Source organism: Malurus melanocephalus, unplaced genomic scaffold, assembly GCF_030028575.1.
Source record: "Malurus melanocephalus ecotype Western Australia unplaced genomic scaffold, MMel_1.1 scaffold_113, whole genome shotgun sequence".
NCBI lineage: Eukaryota > Metazoa > Chordata > Aves > Passeriformes > Maluridae > Malurus > Malurus melanocephalus.
In genome coordinates this window covers 312,213-331,768 of record NW_026623345.1, presented here as the reverse complement: position 1 = coordinate 331,768, position 19,556 = coordinate 312,213, and the positions used below count along the sequence as shown (strand labels likewise).

Below are 19,556 nucleotides of genomic sequence, written 5' to 3'. Positions count from 1 at the left end.
CAGAGCTGCGGAGTGTTGCTCACCCGGTGTCACTGGGGTGCCACCTGGGGTGTCCATCGCTCAGTGCCACCAGGGTACCCATACCACAGTGTCCCGGGGTGTCCCTTAGCCAGCACCACTGGGCTGTCCCTAGCGCAGTGACCCGGGGTGTCCCTCGCCCAGTGCCCCCTGTGTGCCGGGTGCCGGGGCTGCGGCGATGCCCGTCGGGGGGGCCGCCCCCCCGTCCCGCTCGGTGCGAGGGCCGGTGGCGAGCCAGTCCCTAAAAGGTGCTGGCGGGCGGCGGGGGAGGTACCGGGGCAGCCCCCGCCCGGCGCGGCCCCTCCCCAGTTTTTAGGCAGCTCGGCGGGGCGGGGAGCGCAGTGCCGGTGCTCCCGCCGCTCCCGGTGCTCCCGCCGCTCCCGGTGCTCCGCGTCCCTTTGCTGCCCCGCGCCCCGACGCCGACACTCCGCCACCATGGAGGCCATCAAGAAGAAGATGCAGATGCTGAAACTGGACAAGGAGAATGCCATCGACCGCGCCGAGCAAGCGGAGGCTGACAAGAAGCAGGCGGAGGACCGCTGCAAGCAGGTGGGTGTCCCGGCATTACCTGGGTAACCTCCGCTCTAGGGGTGTCCATCCCCTARACCCTGCTCCACTGGGAGTCCCGCCTGGACATCCTCCACCCTGGGGTTGTCCGGCCCTGGAAACTCCATCCCTCTGGGTGCCCAGCCCTGGGGAATTGCATCCCCCTGATTGTCCAGACTTGGGACACTTCATTCTCTGGGATCACTCAGCCCCCACGCTGATCTCCCCATACTGGTTGTCCAGCCTGGAATCCCCTGTCCAAAGGATGTCCTGGCCCAAGGACCTTGCCCCACTGGGTGTCCTGCTTGTGGATAGAATCCTCTAGGGATTGACAGCCCTTGAGACCTGACCTCACTGGGATTGTATCCCAGAGATGTCACCCCATATGAGTCTGTTCCAAAGAACAACGCTTCAATCTCGTTTCCTTGACCCCTCATGCTGGTCACCCCAAACATGTCTTKTCTCAGTGGGACACCCCAGTGTCACCTATCCCTGTCCCTGTGCCAGGGAGAGCCCTGGGGACTCCCACCCACCACAACCATATAGAAACTGGTGTCCCCCAGAGCTGTATCCCCAAGTCAGGAATCCTCCAGTWCCCTATAAAGGGAGGGAGGCCACCCCCTTACCTCTGCCAGGCTCAGGGATGATGGGGATCCTGGGAGCTGCTCTACACCAAGAGCCCCTCAAGGATGTGTAGACCCAAAGTTGTCAAGAGAGGACATGTCCATGTTCTCCTGCTGTGCCCCCACCGCCTGGTGGTCCCCAGGAGGAGAATAGGTGTCCCCAGGAGAAGGAAGGGAGGACAGATCCCCTCCCAGCCTTGCAGACACCACCAAGTCCCCTGATCCCCACCCTTTGTCCTTTCCCCAGCTGGAGGAGGAACAGCAGGGCCTGCAGAAGAAGCTGAAGGGCACCGAGGATGAGGTGGAGAAGTACTCTGAGTCTGTCAAGGAGGCCCAGGAGAAGCTGGAGCAGGCGGAGAAGAAAGCTACAGATGTAAGTAGGCAGAGCAGCAGCGCAGCTCCTCCCCTGCACAGGCTCTGGATCTCGGGGGGGGGGGGGGGGGGGTGGTTAAAGGAAGAGGGGGCCCTTATATGGAAAGCATCCGAAGGGAAGACTGTCAGGATCCCATTCCTTCGATGTTGACATTGAACTGGGCTGATGGGTCCTGTGGAGGATGTGGGGCCCGGCCAGCTGTGGTGAGCAGTGTTGGGGGTGCTGGAGCTCTCTGGAGCTTTGAGGGTAGCCCCCAGCCTGGCTCCCCAAGGCTAACAAGGACAAGTGTCCCAAGCTGTGTCACAAGTCCCCAGGCACGCACATCCTCAATTCTCTGAGGAAAAACTKTGGTGCTTGCTGAACTATGGCAGAGCAGAGAAACAGAAAATCTCTTGCTGTGGTTAGCTGCTGAGTGCTGACTGCAAGGAAAAATGTGTGGGGTGTGTGGAAGGGGATCTGGGTGGATTTGGGGTCCCGTGTGCTCCTTCGTTCCCTGAGAAGGGCAAGGCTAGGAAGAGTTTTATTTAGTGCCATGACTGATGTTTCTCCTGGGAAATAGATCCCTTCGGGAGATGTTAGGAAGGTGTTGAAATTGGCTTGTGCCTGGCCAGGATGAAGGGTGGAACAGCTGTGTGCGGCCACGGGGCCGCTTGGGAATGGGATATAACGACCTGTGGTGCCACACAGAGTATTTGACACCCTATAAATAAATCCTCCTTTTGATAGCCAGCCCCTCTTTGATGAAAACCAACCCTGGAAACTGGAGGAGAAGCTAAAGGAGAGCTGTCTGGAGCACAGCCAACAGGGCATGGCCAGGCTTTTTAGGATTGAGAACAAAAAATTCAATCCCAGCTGGTTTATGGAGCTAAATGGGGGAGATGCGTCAAATCTCAGAGGCTGCCGCCAAGGACAGGGGTGAGCGGACAAGGACGAGCAATGGCAACACCAGTCCTGCGGCAACCCAGAGCCCCTGGGCTGCAGCCAGGGGTCTCCTCAGACCTCTTGCTGATCCTACAGATGAATCCTTAAAGCATAGAAAATCCTCTGGTAGGGCACATTCAACCTGGCACGGGGCAGGCATGTCAAGTTGGGCAGGGTGGCTGCTCTGTGTAGTGGGGTTCACACTGGTCTGTTCGGTTCCGTGCTGGTGTGGGACAGGGCAAACTCAGTGTGGTTGAGAGTGGATGTGACATTCCCAATCGCGGGCTCACAGAAGGGTGCCACACAGTGCTGGGCAGGTGTCAGCCATGGGGTGGGGTGAAGAGTGGAGTGGTTTGCTGCTGGCAGTGGCTGTGCAAGGCCATTCTGGGCAGGGAGGGTGTTTCCCTGCTCTTGGTCCACAGCAGCTTGGCAAGTCTGTGGGCTTCAGCATGGAGTCCCATAGCAGAAGATACGGTGGATGGGAGCTGGGCAAGGGCTGGAGCAGGAGCCACGGTCAAGTAGCAGTGTCAGGCTGCAGGATGGCTCCATCACCAGCACAGCCCTCCCAGATCCATGCCAAAGCCTGGACAGCCCCACGTGTGGAGCTCTGGGAGTCACCCCTTGGCGCCAGAGACCTGGATGTGCTGACAGCTCTAAGTGCCAGCCCTGGTGTCACCTTTTCCCTGGTGCGAGGTGCTTCCAGCAGAGAAGCGTTGGGTGGACCCCCAGARCACTCCACCCCAGGCACCCCCGTGTCCTCCCCAGCTGCCAGGACAGTGGGTGCCTGAGCACAGTGTCCCCATTCCTCAGATGGGCCAGGCTCATTCCAGTGATCGAGGCATGTCAATGCCTTAAAAGAGTGAACACCCACCTCACTACAGCCTTGCCCGGCTGCTGGCACTGGATGGTGGGGTGCAAAGGCTGTGGGGACTGCACTAAAGAGTGCAAATAAGATGCCCCAGGCACTTGGAAAGGTGTCACACAGGGACATAGTGCAGGCAGTGCCTGACTCCTGATCAGTGACTCCACAGAGCTTCCCAACTGCTCTGTGAGCCCACCGTGGTCCTGGCACCTCTTGTCCCCAGCAGGCACAGCCCGTGGTGCCCAGGTCAGGATGTGGGCAAGGGCTGCTGGAAACGGTGTAGCAGGGACAGCAGGTTTAGGCACAACAGTCCCCTCCACCGCCCCGCATCCRCAGCGGTGGCCTGTCCCCAACCACCCCACAGGGGCCTTAGGGAAACTGCCGTTCCCAGGCTATGATCCCAAAAGCTTCACCCGTGTTCCCGCCCCAGCTGCTCTTCCCAGCCAAGACTTTGCTCTTATTTGGCAATTCCCTGAGCTGGTGGGAGGGAACGGGACTCTGCTGGGAAGTGACTGCATCTCGGGGTGGAGCCACAGCAGGAGGCACCTAGCCTGGCTACTGCCGGACCAGGGTGGCTGCCCCCAACCTGTCCCCTGCCTGCCTGCAGCTGGCTCATCCCTGCCCCACTGCTCCCAGGAGCTCCTGTCTCTGCTCTGGGYGCTGTGTCCTGGCTTGGGAGCACAACTAACACGCAGGCCTGGGGCTGGGAACGGGGCAGTACCAGCTGGGCCCAAGGCCAAGCCCAAGGCTGTGTGTTCCCAGAGGACCCACAGTATCACCTCTTCCTCTGCCTCTTGGCAAGGGGACATGGGTCTGCAGGGTGCAGATAGCAGTGTGGCTGAGTCACCCCCAGGACCCCTGTCCCTGGAGCTGATGCCAGCTGCTGAGGTCAGCCTGAGAAATCGCATTCCTGGAGGCAGGTGTGAAGTGCAGCCAGGGAGCTGTCAGTGCTTCTTAAGGGAGGATTGAGTGCCAGCAGCCCCAGCTCCTTCTGATGGATCAAGACATGTGCTCCAGCTAGAATGGAGAGCCAGGAGCTGGAGGTTTGACCTCCCAAACAGGACACAGCCCCCAGGGCAGGAGGTGCCAGGGTCTCCATGGACACCCAGAGTCTCCGTGGGGCTGCTGGACAGGTCCTCATGTARGGGAGCAGATACCAAGGGACTGAACATGATGGATGCTGGGGACCTAGCTGCACCCCAGGTACCCCCAGAGGGTGCCCAGGAGTGGGCTCTCCTCATGTTCTTACTGACTTCCCATAAGGAAAAGGCCCACGACTCTCCTTGGCTCTGCAGCAAGGGCTGTGGAGGGCAGTGCCTGGGGAGTACCCATGGGTTCATTGCTCCTGTGGCCATGGGGGCTCACTCAGGACAGGMTCCAGCAATCACAGACTCCGCGGAGTCCTGGAAATTAGTCCATTTCCCTGGGATCCTCTCCATTGCCCTGGAGGATTTCATTGTGACTGTGCACCCCTGCCTGGGGTGGAGATAGAAATGTGTGCCCTGCCTTGGGGTCACTGTGCTCTCTCTGGGTGTACAATATGCCCTTTCCGTGGGATCCATGCATCTGCCTGGGGGGATGCGTGCTGATCGGGGTTAGGGGGAGCGTGTGCCCTGCCCAGGAGCCACCATGCATCTTGCTTTGTCAGGGATGCACAGACATTGACCCCTGCCTGGGGAGGACCATGCATCCTGCCCAGGGGCACCCTCTGTCCCATTTGGGATGAGGGGCACCGTGCATCCCTCCCGGCGTGGGAACTCTCTCTTGCCGTGGGTGAGCACCGCACGTCTGGCCCGGGGGAGCGGCAGAGCAGGTCGGTCGGAGGCAGCAGTAGCAGCAGCAGCGGGAGGAGGAGGAGGAGGAGGAGGAGGAGCAGGAAGGGATGGAGGCAGGGCGGGCGGCGGGAGCGGCCGCTGCCTGAGCGTTTCCTGCCCGAGCCGGGCGGATCCCACAAAGGGCTCGGCGGTGTGGCCTCCCCGCCGGCAGCCCCCGCCATGGCCAGCGCCAGCTCCATCGATGCCGTCAAGAAGAAGATCCAGAGCCTGCAGCAGGTGGCCGACGAGGCGGAGGAGCGCGCCGAGCACCTGCAGCGGGAGGCCGATGCCGAGCGGCAGGCCCGGGAGCGGGTAAGGGCCGCTGGGATGGGAAGAGGAGGGCGGGGGACACCCCGGCAGCTCCCCGGGATGCCCCGCCGGCTTCGGCCCCGCTGCCGGAATCCCTTTCGGCGGGCCGGCCCCGGACCGCCCGAGCCCCGGTAGCCGGGCTGACTGCCCCCGGGGCGGAGGAGCGCCGGGAGGTCCCCGGGAGCTGCCGCTCAGCTGGCGAGAGCCCCCGGGCAGGGGGCCCGGGAGAGCCCCTGCCTGCGGGCAGCCTCCGCCAGCCGCCTCCCTCCTCCGTGGGTCTTGCGAGAGAAGATGCTGCGTGCGGCGCGGCTCTCCAGGGCTTCCCGGCTGGCCGGGCGCTGGGAGCGGGCAGCGGCAGCCCTGCCTTGGGATCGGCCGCCTTCAGGGAAAGGATTCCCCTCCTTCGGAGGCCGACGTGAACAGCTCAAAATCCCACGCCCTGGCTCTTGTCTGGCTTCCAGCGGACTCTGCGGTCCGGGCCGCAGAGCTTTAGCTCTCCAGCCTGTCCCTTCGTGGGGACAAGCCACCCCTTCACGATGCCCCAGGCCAGAATTTCCATTCTGGCAGTGCGATGGCATTCCCAAGCTGCAGCTTTTCCCCGGTTTGTCTTTTTAGYTGTTAGAGCTTTCTGTTTTCTTCCTTTCTTTCTGTTTTCTATGCCCACTCATTCAACATTCTCACCATATCAGGAGCGGCAGAGCTGGGTGCGGTACCCGGGTTGTTGTCACTCGGGCTGTGTGCGGAGGAAATGGCCCCTTCCTGCAGCCTCAGATCGGGTTCCCCGGTCACCGGGAGCTGCCGGGAGCGCTCATGTTCCCAAGTGTTCATCCGGGCAGCTCTGACCCACTTTGGGGGTGATTCCCTGGGAAAAAAATCTACKGATGCGGTGAGGCTGATGCTGCAGGCAGAGCATTGCCTTGTGGTGTCCAGCTCCAGTTCCCCATTGGGTGGCCTGGCAAGGGATGAGCTCATGGAGAGTCTGTGAAAGGCTGTTCTTGGGGCTCGCAGCCTCTCAGAGAGGTGCCGGCTGYGCCCTGCCAGCCCCCCACAGGGGATTGCAGGTGCTCAATGGGGCCATGCACGGTGACAGTCCCTTGCTGCTCCCACAGTCCCTGTGCTTAATGAATACTCCCTGGGGCATTCCCAGTGCTTGAGCATGAGGCTGGATGATCCCRGGCACTGCAGCCAGCCAGTCCTGCTACAGCCTATGAATAAGCAGGAGACACTATCTAGCCTCCTGCATGGGGCTGCTTCCCACAGTGAGGTCTTATTGCCACCCATCCCTTGATATCCGGGGGTTTGTCTTCCTTGCATCCCCCTGGTGGGAAGCGGGGCTGGGAGCTGCTGAGGCAGCGTTTCCCGACTGTGGTGATAGAGCAGAAGGCCTTTACCAAATGGAAAGAGTGCAAGGCCAGGCGTCAACGGGCTGGCGGAGGGCCAGGGCCACTGCTCCTGGCCAGCCCCAGCTCCCAGCCCTGTGCGTGGGGAGCCTGGGAAAGGGAGGGCTCTGGTCCTGCCAGCCGCACCTTGGCCGGGCGCCAGGCTGCCGAGGGCGACTCGCTCCACTGCCCCCGGCACTGTGCTGTACATCAGCTGGGGGGGCTCCGTGCTTGGCTGCAGGCTGCCCTGTTTCACAGGGCCCTGGGGGTTCCCGCAGGAGAAGCTCTCGGCTCACTCCACCGCCTCTGTAAACAGGAAATCCACAAGCAGCTCCCATCTCCTTTTCGGGAGCGAAGCCACACAGGGCATTCCTCCCCCTTTACTCACTGCTCTGCAAACCCCAAATACCATCCCTGTGACGGCAYGGCTGCTATGGCCACCCTACCCCCGTGAACGTGCCCTGTCCCCCTCCAGGGCAGGAGATGGAGGTGCAAGGACATGGTGYGGCTGTCCATGCCTAGCTGGGGTTGTAAGGCTTCATCAAAGAGGCACTAGGGATGGAAATCATCCTGCTGTCCCTATAGAAAGYGAGGGGATGCATGGTCAAGCATGCAGTTCCAGTGAGCATGGGCTTGTTGCACAGTGCCAGGGGGCATTCTGGATAGTAAATGTAGAAGTGACCAGTGAAAGTACTTTTTTCAGTGTATATGTGTGACATGGGGTGACTGAGGTGTTTCTGTTCCCCCAGGCTGAGGCTGAAGTGGCTTCCCTCAACCGCCGTATCCAGCTGGTAGAGGAAGAGCTGGACCGAGCCCAGGAGCGCCTGGCCACTGCCCTGCAGAAGCTGGAGGAAGCTGAGAAGGCGGCTGATGAGAGCGAGAGGTGAGATGGAAAGGGAGTGGGATGGAAAGGTGGGATGGGGAGGTGGGAGTGGTATCAGGTCACCATTGATTGTAGAGAGCCCAGTTGGTTTGGAATGGGGTCCCTGTGAAGTGACCTTATTGGGATTTATGTTGGTTTTCCTGCAGACCTCAAAGGGAAAGAGCAAAGCCACAATACAAAGAAGTCCCCTAGATGCAGACATTCTTATCCAGAGTACACATAAAACCCTGAAAAATTTTATCTGATATTTATACAAGCACCAGACTGTAAGCAAAGCCAGAGGAAGATACGAGCATGTTTTATTCCCCAAAACCGCTTTCTATGCTCAAAGACACAATAACAGCCCAGGGGGGAACCTCTGTGCTATTAACTAAGGTCAGATTTGAGAACAGGACAGCCTCATTCAAAAGGAGTTCTACAAAGTGTATGTTGCCCCATCCTCACGGCAAGCAGATTTCCCTGAGTGGAGCTGTGCAGGCAAGGGCACTCAGGTTATATGGGAGTGCTCAGACATGTCACAGTGCTCCTGACAGGTACGAGAGCTCTTCCCTCCATTGGCAAAAACCAGTTTGAGCAATAGCATCTGAGTGAGAGGAGAAGAGTCTGCAGGAGCCCCTTCTGTGGGGCTTTGCAGGGTTTTGGTGATCTCCTGTTTGTGAGCATCACCCCAAATRAGAAAGCCTTTGCCACAGGATGTTTTCCAGTATTTCCTAAGGGCTGTCAGGCTATTTTTGTGGAGGTTGTGGCTGGCTCATCCTGGACTGCACACTTTTCCCCCCAGACAGGGGTTCAGGACCTGCCTGGTTGAGGGGCACTGTCGCCATACCTCACTCTGGAACACAGCTCTAGGGCCAGCTCCACTGTAATTCTGCACTGGAGCATTTTTGGGGTACTGTTGGTGTGACCCTACTGCATAGGGTGACCAGCAAGTGCTATTCTCCCTGAGCAAAGTCCCACGTCTCTGAAGCTGGAGGATGGTGTGGTTAGGGATGAGCAGGATGTGCAGATTCTACCTTGACCCAAAGCAGTAACATCTTCTGGCATGGTCTTTTCTCAGAGGCATGAAGGTCATCGAAAACAGGGCCATGAAGGATGARGAGAAGATGGAACTCCAGGAAATGCAGCTGAAGGAGGCAAAGCACATAGCAGAGGAGGCTGACCGCAAATATGAGGAGGTGTGTATCCTCTTCCCCAGTCCTGATCCCCCACCGGCAACACTCAGAGACATCTCCTTGCAGCCCTGTGCCTCCTGCTGAGGCAAGCACAGGGCCAACACGGGCCTCTTGCTGCCATCAACAGGTCGCCCGCAAGCTGGTCGTCCTTGAGGGAGAGCTGGAGCGCTCAGAGGAGAGGGCAGAGGTGGCAGAGAGGTGAGCGGGCCTCCCGGTGGGCAGCGTTCAGGGGTCCCACACAGCCCATGTCCCAAATCCCTGGCAGACATGGGGATGGGGATGTCCCTTCCTGGAAGCAGCAATGCCTGTCATTGGGGTGGTCCTTGGGATTGCAGTCTGGGGGATGGGGGATGCCAACCCACCAACACCACATCCTTGACCCTGTTCTCTGCTGTCCCCTTCCCGGGGTGCCCCTCTTCCACCCCAGCCGAGTGAGACAGTTGGAAGAAGAGCTGCGGACCATGGACCAGTCTCTCAAATCCCTCATTGCCTCAGAGGAAGAGGTACTGGGGCAGGGGYGTGGGGCGATGTGCAGCAGCCCCCTCTCTCTGTCGCTGTTTCTCAAACCATGCGAGCCACCTCTCTCCTTTCTGCACCACTGCCTCCACCACTGGCCTCCCCTCACCTTCCTCTCCAATGGGTGCAGGCCAGGCACACTCCTCCATCCCTCCATCCCTGCTTCCCTTGGCGGGGCCAGTGAGAGCCTGGCTGGTGGTGATGCACGAGGTATTCGTGCAAGGAAGCACAAGGAATGGATGAACGGATGCGTCCCGGCAGCTCCCGCTCGCAGCGGCTCTGCTCCTTGTCCACCTGCACTGAGTTTTCTCCTCTCTCAACTTGTTTTCTCTCTTTCTTTCCTGCTTCCCCGTGCCTGTTCTTTCTGCTCCTGCCTCTCTCCTGCCCTCTGGCCCCACTCCCCCCCTCCTGCCGGCCCTGCTTGGGATGTAGTAAATGTGGTGACCTAGAGGAGGAGCTGAAAATTGTCACCAACAACTTGAAGTCCCTGGAGGCCCAGGCTGACAAGGTAGGACCCAGTGAGGCTGCTGGGGCTGGGGACAGTGTGTGGGGTCTGGGAATGCTGCAGTCTCTTGCTGGGGTGAAGGACAGGTGATGGTATCCTTTGAGACTCACAGGTGCTTGTCTCTGTCTCTGCAGTATTCCACCAAGGAGGATAAGTACGAGGAGGAAATCAAGCTTCTAGGGGAAAAACTGAAGGAGGTAAGGAGTATAGAGCTGCCACGGAGTCAGTGTAGGCATAAGCTTGCCATCTTGAATGGGTTTTGACCCTAGTATGCCTATGTCCTCTCAGAGTTTCCTAAATGCCACCCCTGCAGCATTGCGAGGTGTGGAATGACCTTCATTAGTCTGTTCTGGTAAAGGGTGTGAGGCTCCATGAAGCCCTAGTCATTTCTTGTCCCTTGCCTTTCCCACGGAAGGGCTTCCGGAGGTGCAGATGGGGCAGATTTGGAGTGCAGCGCAGTCTGCACCACCTGCTGCTCTGCCCTGCTGCTCACCCTTTTCCCACTGTGCTTCCCACAGGCTGAGACCCGTGCGGAGTTTGCAGAGAGATCTGTGGCGAAGCTGGAGAAAACCATTGATGACCTAGAAGGTAAAATGTCCCCACCAACCCTGTGTTCCTCTGTCTTGGGGCAGCACTGGACACACCATGCCCCTGGTGTGGCTAGACAGTGCTCGGCCAGAGGGAGGGGGTGGGCAGGATTTCTGGGAGTGGGGAGGCTGGATGCCGTGGTGTCCAGTGCAGGAGTGCAGAGCTCCTGGGGTCTGGGCTCTGCACCCAGGAGGGGAATAGGGTCACATCCATGCTGTCTGTGCCTGCTCACTTCTGCTGCCCTCAGCCCACCGCTCACATCCACTCTCTCTTTCCACCCTGTGCCCTCCACTCTATTCCACCATCTGCTCCCTGCCTGCCCTCACGTGCAGATGAAGTGTATGCGCAGAAGATGAAGTACAAAGCCATCAGCGAGGAGCTGGACAATGCACTTAACGACATCACCTCCCTCTGAGCCCCACGCTGGGCACCAGCACTGCACCCACTCCCTGCCTGTCTCTCCCCTCCCCAGCTCGGCTGTTTGCCTGCCTTGCCATCCCACCTCTCTCCCTACCCTCTCTGTCCTCTGTCCTACCTAGCCTGTGCCTGTCCATCAGCTCCTTTGGGACAGGAGCTGACCGGGGTGTTCCCGCTGTACCCCTCTTTGGGGAGACAAGAAGTAGGTGCTTAGAGCTGTTTGTTCAGGGCAGGAGAGCAGCCCCACATACTGACTGGACAGTGTAGTTGTAGGCCCATGCCACAGCATTGCCCTGGGGATCAGGACTGTGCCCAGAAGCCCTTTGTTCCAGCAGCTCCCTCCTTGGCTCCCCAGCAGCAGAAGCACTGGGGACCCTGCAGCTCCGGGGCTGGGGATATATACTTCCAGCATATACTTCCCCATGTACTTCCAGCAAAGTCTCCCGGTGCTGTTTGCTGGCCCCAGCATGGGGATGACCTGCATTGGGGAAGCGGTACCTCCACTGCCAAAGCTCAGGCCTGGGGGATAGAGGGTTGGATCCAACTGTGCAGACACCCTGTTCCCCGGCAGGCAGGCGACCCCACTCCTCCCTCACCCTACTGTCCTTTGCACATTGCTCTTCAGTTTGCATCTCATGACTTTTCTTTTGTGTTCTGTCCCTCTGGGTTAATGAGTTGATATCAATAAAATTTTAACATTGGTTTCTCCTTTGTTTTCTTCATGCCACTCTATCCCTCATCTCCTGCCTGTCTCATGTGGGTACTGTCAGCAGCATGGTAGGAGGGGGTTGCAGGCAGCTCACAGCCATGGGTCCCCAGGGTGACCATGGGGGCTCCTGTGCTGCCAGGCTGAGCGGGATGGGGCCATTGTGTTGACCCGAGCCACCCTCTGACTCTTCTACACAGCTTTCCTCATCTCATGCAGTCTTCCCCATGAGTCTTTTGGTGTCAAATAGCAGGGTTAGACCTGGTTCTGTCCATTCCCTCTCTCCACTCCCTGACACTGCCTGCAAATAGCAATCTCAGCCTTGTCATGGCTCCTGCATCAYCTCTTGGTGAAGGGACTGGCACTATCCTTCAGCAATGATCTCCTGTGATCCCTAAATTGGTCCTGATTCCCCTTCTCTTTCCTCACCACCCTGTCATGTCCCAGAACCCAGTTTCTAAACTGTTGGACCTATAGCCTTGTCCCTTGCACCAAAACTGGGTGACTCCTCCTGCCRGTCCAGCTGTATCCCACCACTGGCTCGGTGGCTTGTGGTATTTCCAGTGAAGGCTTTCAGAAATGCTGTCTCTTTTTACTAACTCACTTTTCTCTCTCTCTTTCCTCTGCTGCGTTGATGTCTCCATTTTCTCTAGAGCGCTCTCAGCAGGAGGCCGAGAAAAACCGTRTTCTCACTAACGAGCTGCGGGTCATCCTTACTGAACTTAACAACTGAGCTGCTCAGAGCTCCTGGCCCCACTCTAGCCTCCCTGCCCCCTTTTGCTCAGGCTGGCTCAGGGCTGGGAGCCCCTTCCCACTCCCCACTGGGGTAAGGCAGGGTGTGAAGCCTTGCCTTATCCTCACAGGGGTAATGACCCTGCTTGAGTGGAACAGGGAGCCCCTCTGGAGTTGATCRGTTTTTTGTGGGAGAGATATGAGGGGTTTTGTGATGTCCTGGGATGCCCATGTAGTGATGGCTTCCTCTGGCATCATCCTGATTCTGCTGGGGAGGGATGCAGTGGTTTGTATTGCTGCCTTCCTCCCCTTGTCCCAGGAGTCGCTGGGCAGCCTCTTCCTCCTCACTCTGGTCACCTCAAACAGTGCAGGGAGGATCCCTTAGAAAGGTTATAGGGTGCTGGGAAGGCTGGAATAGGAGATGGGAACCCAGCAGCACCCCACCCACTGCCCCAGAAGGGACAGGGAAGMGCTAACAGGGCACACTGTGAGACGGGGCTGGGTGAACAGCTGTCATGTTCCACCCCATCTCTGGGAGAAGGAGGATGCCATTTGGAAGTGAACACCAGAGGGAGGCTGCCTTGGCAGCAGGCTGCCTGGCAGAGCTTATCATTGCAGCCTTGTTAGCTCTGCTCCTTATCTCTCTGTTGTCCTCTGCCCACTCTTCTGGGCTGTTAATGGGCTGTTTTCTCACTCCTTTTCTTCACGGAGCACTGCTGGGTCATGCAGCAGGCATTGGTTCTCGCTTACGCTGGCCAAGGGTTTGTGCATGTGCCCACAGCTGGCCAGTGGTGATGCCCTGGTGTCTGGCCAAATAATGGTACTTGCCAGTGGCACCTGCGCTGTGGGRTGCTCAGCCATGGGCAATGGGGCACCGGGGGAAGATGGAAATGTTGAAGAGTGGTAACTGCCTGCCCCAGTGACCAGCCTGACTGGCCTGGCTTCCCTGGCAGGTCCCAGGGTGGCTGGACTCCCCCTCATCCCTGCCAGAAATGGGGCTACTTGTGTGGGCTGTGCTCCGCAGGAGATGCCCCATTTGACTGGAGGCCATTGCTGTACTGAAATGTCCATCTGTGTGTGTGTGTGTCTGTGTTTGGTGTGATGTGTGTGGGYCTGCTGCACCTGGGTACATTTGGGCTGTGTCTGTGTGCGTGGCTGGGTGTCCCTTGTATTCGCAGAGAGCCTGGCCAGTGCCAAAGAGGAGAATGTGGGGATACACCAGGTCCTGGACCAGACCTTACTGGAGCTGAACAACCTCTGAGCTGCCCTGGCGAGCCCCTATCCCTCTTCCCTACCCAACACATGCACCCCACTGGCATGCTCAGGATGTCATCAGCTGAACTGCATCTTGGCCAAATCCACACATCCATTGAGAAGGGAAGCTCTGCAGCCTTGCACTGTTGCTCAAGGGGATATTGTCTGTGCACAGCCTAAACGGCTCTGTCTTGTCTTCATGTCCAAATATTAAAGCAGTTTGACAAGATGGATGGCTGTGTTTGCTCCTTTGGGTGGGTACAGGCACTGGGAGAGGATGTGTGGCTCTCCCTCCCTGGTCCATGCAGGGAGGGTCTGCAGGACCTCTGTGGCTGTGGTGGGCTTGGAACAAGCCACGTAGTTTGGACTGTATTTCTTCATACATCACTCATCTCCATCACTTCCTTGGAATGCAGAGGAAATCTCAAGCTCAGTCCAAACTCACCATCCTCTTCAAGCACACACYGGTAAATCATTGTCATTGGTGCTTCCCCTTCCACAGTCTGCATACTACTGGCTTGGCACCTGGGGGAGCCACAAAGGTCTTTGAGCTCTCCATGGGAGGTTCATGTTTACAACACTGAGGAAACTACATGCCTATGATCATGCATGCACACATTATTAGCTGTCAGGATCTTCTCCAGGTCTGGGATTAGCTGCTTACCCTTTGCATTAGTTGCATTTTCTGTTGCCAGTGACTGAACGCCTGCCTGAGGGACAGCTGTGTAAGCTAGCAAATATTAATGTAGCAGACAAAGTGGTCAGGAAGTTTCTTCCTGGCTTGCTGTATTTTCTTCCAACACAAATTGAAGAGCAGCCGGATGTGTCTCATTGCTGTCACCTAAATGGGCTGGATTTCCTGGGGACGCCCAAAGTCATGATCTAGTCCTGCCCTTTGCTTTGGGCCCCTCCACAATATGCACCAAGCCCTGTTGTCCCACGCTACCCAGCGGATATCCCTCTAAAAGCACATCCACATACTGCCAGGAAACACAATTTATGCTGACCTCTTGTCGAGCCAGACCCAGCAAGAGACCGGCAGGGATAGCTTTTGTTATCTGCTTTCCTTTATTTGCTGYGCCTCTCAGGTCAGGAAAGGAGGGTGTTGAGATTGCCTCTCTTTCCTGCCCAGGTGCTGCTGGCCTCCTGCCCTCTCCCTGCCCCAGCAATTCTGTTTTGTGGTTCTAAGGCATTCTCCAACAGGAAAAAAATCTCCCCGTGCATGGGGTGCTCATTTTCAGTTTGTCCTCCAAGGCTGCAAGGTCGGCTGTGAGCTGCAGCCTCCCACCCTGGGCCTGGAGGAGCTGGAGGGGAGGACAGTACATGGTGTCTTGGACTGCTGAGTTGTCCCCCCTGCGCAAGGGCTGGAGCTCCTCCTTGGGCCCGCCTTCCTTTTCTGCAGTACATCAGCTGAGCCATTCTGTTGTTTAGTCAAAGTACCTTCCAGGCAGGGGGTTTTCTGGCTTCGAAAAGAACCAGTGTAAAAGCACCTCTTCTCTGGAAGCCTGCACCCTGCACTGCAAACAAGCCTGCCCTGTGYCTCGGTCAGGGTGCGTCCCAGTGCCCAGCCTCTGGGCGCCCTTCGCCTTCCTGCTGGGACAAAGAGCCCGTTCACACCCACTGTTTTTTTCCCATTAGCTGCTGCTGCCTCCTCGTTTGGGCCAGTCCACTTGACTAAACTGTTTAYACCTCGCTGCATGGGCTTTTTTATTCTTTTGAACTGCCTGTGATTTGGCAGTGAGATCCTGATTGCTGTTCCCAGGTGATGCTCAGCCTGGGAAAGACAGGAGTTATGTCATGGTTCAGCAAAGGCTTGCATTTCCTCCATTCTCCCACCCATCTCCTTTACCCTGAGGCCCCACAGAGAAATATGCAGGCCCAGGGAAAGCTCTGGGAGCCTGGGGCACTGTGGAGCTGCTGGCATGGGAGTACATCTACCCACGGGTGTCACAGCCCCATGCTGGAGACAAAGGTGTCTATGCCCTCCTCCCTTCCTCTCTCTGCACCTCTCCCATTGAATTTCAACCTTTGGTTTTATTTATCTTGGCCTGGCAGACTGAAGATCTCCCTGAAGAACTTTCAGCCATGCCGTGGGCTGCCACCCCATTGACATACCAGCACATTAACCTTCTGCAGCCTCTCACCTCTGCTCTCTGCTCCAGTTCTGTCATCTCTCCAGTGCCTCATTTCATCTCTGAATCCTTCCTGTTCAATGTCCTTGAACTACATGCTGGAGAGGGAGGACCACACAAAGAGCATCTGAGATATTTTGATAAGACATGTCGAGCTGTGTTGAGCCAGGCACAGACWACTGCCACCCCTCAGTCCCTCCCTGCATCTACAGCTTGAGACATTGGGATAAGGGCCAGAAAAACTGTTGCCAAGTGGTGAGGGTTTTGCAAGGCTCTGGGGGATCGCAGAACAGGTCAGGCCCCCTAAAGCTAAGCACCGCACAAATCTCCCATCCCCCAAATCAATCCTATTGACTTGTCAATGCCAGTAGAGGACAAGGCAGCTGGAGGGAAGCATGAGTAGCCATGAGCACGTAGTGCCACCTCATTTTCATATGAGCATGCCCCATACGCAGTGCTTGAGGTTGTTATCTTGGTGAGGGTGGAGGTGTGCAGTACAGGAGGATGTGTGGCCCCTGTTCCACTTGCTCAGAGCATCTGGGACCAGCATTGGAGTATCTCTGCTGCAAGACAGGCCTATGACAGGATGACAGGCAGGAAGGGATCCTTGGGGAGCATTCATTGCATTGGTTTAGCAGTTGCTGGTCATAAGGTTGACTCATTGCCTTTCAGAGTAAAAGAAAATAAATTAAAAGCACTTGTTCTCAGTTATGTGAGGCACTGTTATGTGATGCCCTTCTTGCAGAATGCCTTCCCCATGATGATGCTTATTGTCTTTGCGGACTGGGCTAAGACCATTATTTTGGTGAACTTCATAGTATTGCCTTAGGATTTTATCACTAGTTTTGATTCTATTACGCTGGCCCATGCTTCATGTGCTGGGCAGGTTCTACTTTGGAATCACAGAATAGCTGGAGTCAGAAGGGATCYCTAAAGACCAGTGCCACACTGAGCAGGTGCACTGTCAACGAGATCAGGTAACCCACAGCCCCATCCAGTCTTAGTTTGAATGTGAATGTTTCCACTGGTAACAGATAGAGTGGTCAACAAGATCTGACACCACTGTGAGATCTTTGGACTCCTCCTGGCCATTGTCCTCCTTGTTGCTGGAGTTCCCTGCAGCTGGCACAGGCACACTTCCTTCGCCTGTCCAGCCAGCAGCCCACAGTAACTATGACCAGGGTGGCTGCAGCACCTCAGCCTCTGCTGCTGCACTGCAGAAATGAGTGGGACTTCCATGGTGCCCCTCTTCCCCTCAGTCACCTGAAGCAGACAAGTCATCTCATGATGCAGATATTCCTCACACTCTTCCATCCATTTGGCTGTATCCATTTGGGTCTGGTCACAATGGGACAGCCTGGGCTGGATGGTCAGCAGAGCCAGGAAGAACTCCAGTGCTAGAGCCAAGGCCTGGTGGGGAGCTCATCAGGTCGGGGTGGGAGCAAGCAGGGGGCTGAGGACATCCACATTCACTTGCCACCACTGAGAGCCCTAAGCTCCTCTTCCTTCAGCCCCAAGTCAAGTTCTGTGTCGTGCCCTGCCCTGAGTAGCTCGTGTCTATTCTTGCTAGAAACCCCCCTGGGATTCTGCCCCTATCCCTATCCAGTCCARCATTCCTCTTCAGGCGCAATCCCTGATCACCAGAATCCAGCTGCAGTGGAGCTGGGGCTGCTGGGTGATGTCTCTGGTGACACCTTCTGTTGTGACCCATCCCCTGTGATGTTGCAGCCACCAGAGKCACATCTCCCAGCTGGCAGGCCCCAGCTGTCATCTCCACCCCTCATTGGGTCCTGGGTATCTTCACCCAGGAGACTCTGTTGACCAAGAGGGCAGACTGCCCAGTGCTAGCACAGAAATGAACACAGGTACTCTAAGTGAATGTCCCCAGCTTACAGAGATATGACTCTCTCAGACCAGTTGGTCTGACAGATGTTTTACAAAGACAAAACCTTAGGCAGAGACAAAACTGCCCTCTCTCCTTCTTTGGGAACCCTTGTGCTGAGGCATGACTTGGCCTTGTATACCCTGGTGGTCAAGCCAAACATCAGTCATGTGTCTGGAGCAAGTGGAAAAGATCCTGTGATTGCCATTTCCAGCTACCAACTTGCTGTCTGCAAACCCATAAGCTGCAGGGGATTTGCTGCATCCCCTGGGATTCCCTGGGCTCAGGAGAGCCCTCTGTAACCCAAGTGGGAGTGCTCAGCTGTGAATTGTGCCTGTTAGAAATGGGGCCTGTGTTCCCTGAGTGAATGAGATCCAGACCCCTCAAAGACCTTCTCTGAGCTTGCTGCATGTGTACCAAGACTGGCACGGGCACCGCGTTCCTGCCAGCTCAGCACGCACAGAACATCCAAGGTACCTGTCCAAAGTCTTCTGGAGGCAGAAAGGGTGTGTGTTGGGGTGTGGGTGTGAGCAAGGTGGAAGTGCCCTTAAGCGCACTTCCCGATTTGTGTCAATCTCGTTGAGATGCGGGTGGGCTCAAGGTGCACAGAACCACTGAGGGTGGGACAGCCTGCATCCCTCACTCAGCCGCAGGATGCCACCCACGGGTGCCCGTGAGGACAAGGCCAAGCTCCCCTGGGCGCAGGCTGCGTCCTCACAGGATTACAGGACATCCCGAGCTGGGAGGAACCCACACGGTTCATCGAGCTCCCGGCCCTGCACAGGACACCCCAGGAGTCACACCATGTGCCTGAAAGCATTGTCCAAGCGCTTTTTGAACTCGGACAGGCTCGGTTCTGTGACGCCTTCCCTCAGGAGCCCGTCCGAGCGCCCCAACCCTCAGGACAGGCCTTTCCCGTCATCCAACCCCGCGCGCCCCCCGTGATTGACAGGCGTGGCCCCGCCCCCGCCCCGCCCCGGGACGCTGCTTCCGGCGGCGGCGGCGCGCGCACGTGTGACGTCATCGGCCCCGGAAGGGCGGCGGAGGGGGAAGGGGCCGCGGGGCCCGTCCGGTCCGAGCTCCGGGTCCGACCCCGGTCCCGCATCCCCGCTCCCGCCGAAATGACGCTCGCCGTCTTCTTCGGGTGCACCTTCATCGCCTTCGGGCCCGCTTTCGGCCTCTTCCTCTTCACCATCGCCCGCGACCCGCTCCGCATCATCATCCTCATCGCCGGGTCAGTCAGCGATGGGGGCTCTGGTGCTGCCGTGCTGTGGGACCGCGATCGGCTCCGGGAGCGGTGTGGGCGTGGCGGGGCTCTGGGACCAGCGCCCGTGCTGCTAGCAGAGCGATCGTGACCGGGGCGCTGATTCTGCTGCTGGGCTGGTCCCGGTGTGGGCGCGGTGGGGTGTTGGTCCCATTGCCTGTGCACGGCCCCGGTAATCGTGACGGGTGTTGGTACCAGTGACGGTGCTGGTACAGTATGGGTGTGACAAGGTGCTGGTAGCATCAGKGGTGTGATTAGCATGTGACTCGTAGTCGCTGAGGCACCATCGTGGGTGCAACCCACAGTACACATGCTGGTGTCGGTGGAGTCAGCAGTTCAGACATTGGTGCTGTTACGGGTTCAGTGGAGTCTCCAGTTCACATACTGGTGCTCTGGTGGGTATAGTGGAATTACCAGTACACACACTGGTGCTGTGGTGGGTTTAGTGGAGTCACCAGTGCACGTGCTGGTGCTGCTGTGGGTTCAATGGAGTGATATGGTGGGTTTAGTGGAGTTACCAGTACACACATTGGTGCTGAGGTGCATTTAGTGTAGTCACCAGTACACGTGCTGGTGCTGCTGTGGGTTCAATGGAGTCACCAGTACACAGACTGGTGCTGTGGTGGGTTTAGTGGAGTCACCAGTACACGTGCTGGTGCT

At 57.6% G+C, this 19,556-nt stretch overlaps 2 protein-coding genes across 12 annotated transcripts in view; both read left to right on the top strand.

The window, feature by feature from the left end:
* The first annotated feature begins 348 nt into the window (after window positions 1-348).
* TPM2 (tropomyosin 2) lies at window positions 349-13,847 on the top strand. 11 transcript variants are annotated; one of them, XM_057369566.1, is made up of 9 exons: window positions 349-567; window positions 1,435-1,560; window positions 7,595-7,728; window positions 8,786-8,903; window positions 9,028-9,098; window positions 9,849-9,924; window positions 10,056-10,118; window positions 10,440-10,509; window positions 12,286-13,335. In XM_057369566.1, exons 1-9 carry the CDS (start codon window positions 454-456, stop codon window positions 12,363-12,365), a joined length of 852 nt encoding a protein of 283 aa, XP_057225549.1. In that variant the 5' UTR covers window positions 349-453; the 3' UTR covers window positions 12,366-13,335. The 11 variants fall into 11 exon arrangements, with proteins under 11 accessions (XP_057225549.1, XP_057225544.1, XP_057225542.1 ...); XM_057369561.1 differs by having other exon boundaries at window positions 350-567; window positions 10,842-13,335; XM_057369559.1 differs by lacking the exon at window positions 12,286-13,335 and adding an exon at window positions 13,543-13,847 and having other exon boundaries at window positions 351-567.
* A 4,786-nt stretch (window positions 13,848-18,633) lies between these two features.
* LOC130575583 (gamma-secretase subunit Aph-1b-like) overlaps window positions 18,634-19,556 on the top strand; it is a 4,926-nt gene continuing 4,003 nt past the window's right edge. The window contains exon 1 of the mRNA XM_057369555.1: window positions 18,634-18,866. Within this exon, the coding sequence (XP_057225538.1) occupies window positions 18,754-18,866 (113 nt within the window). The 5' untranslated portion in view covers window positions 18,634-18,753. The remainder of the gene's footprint in view (window positions 18,867-19,556) is intronic.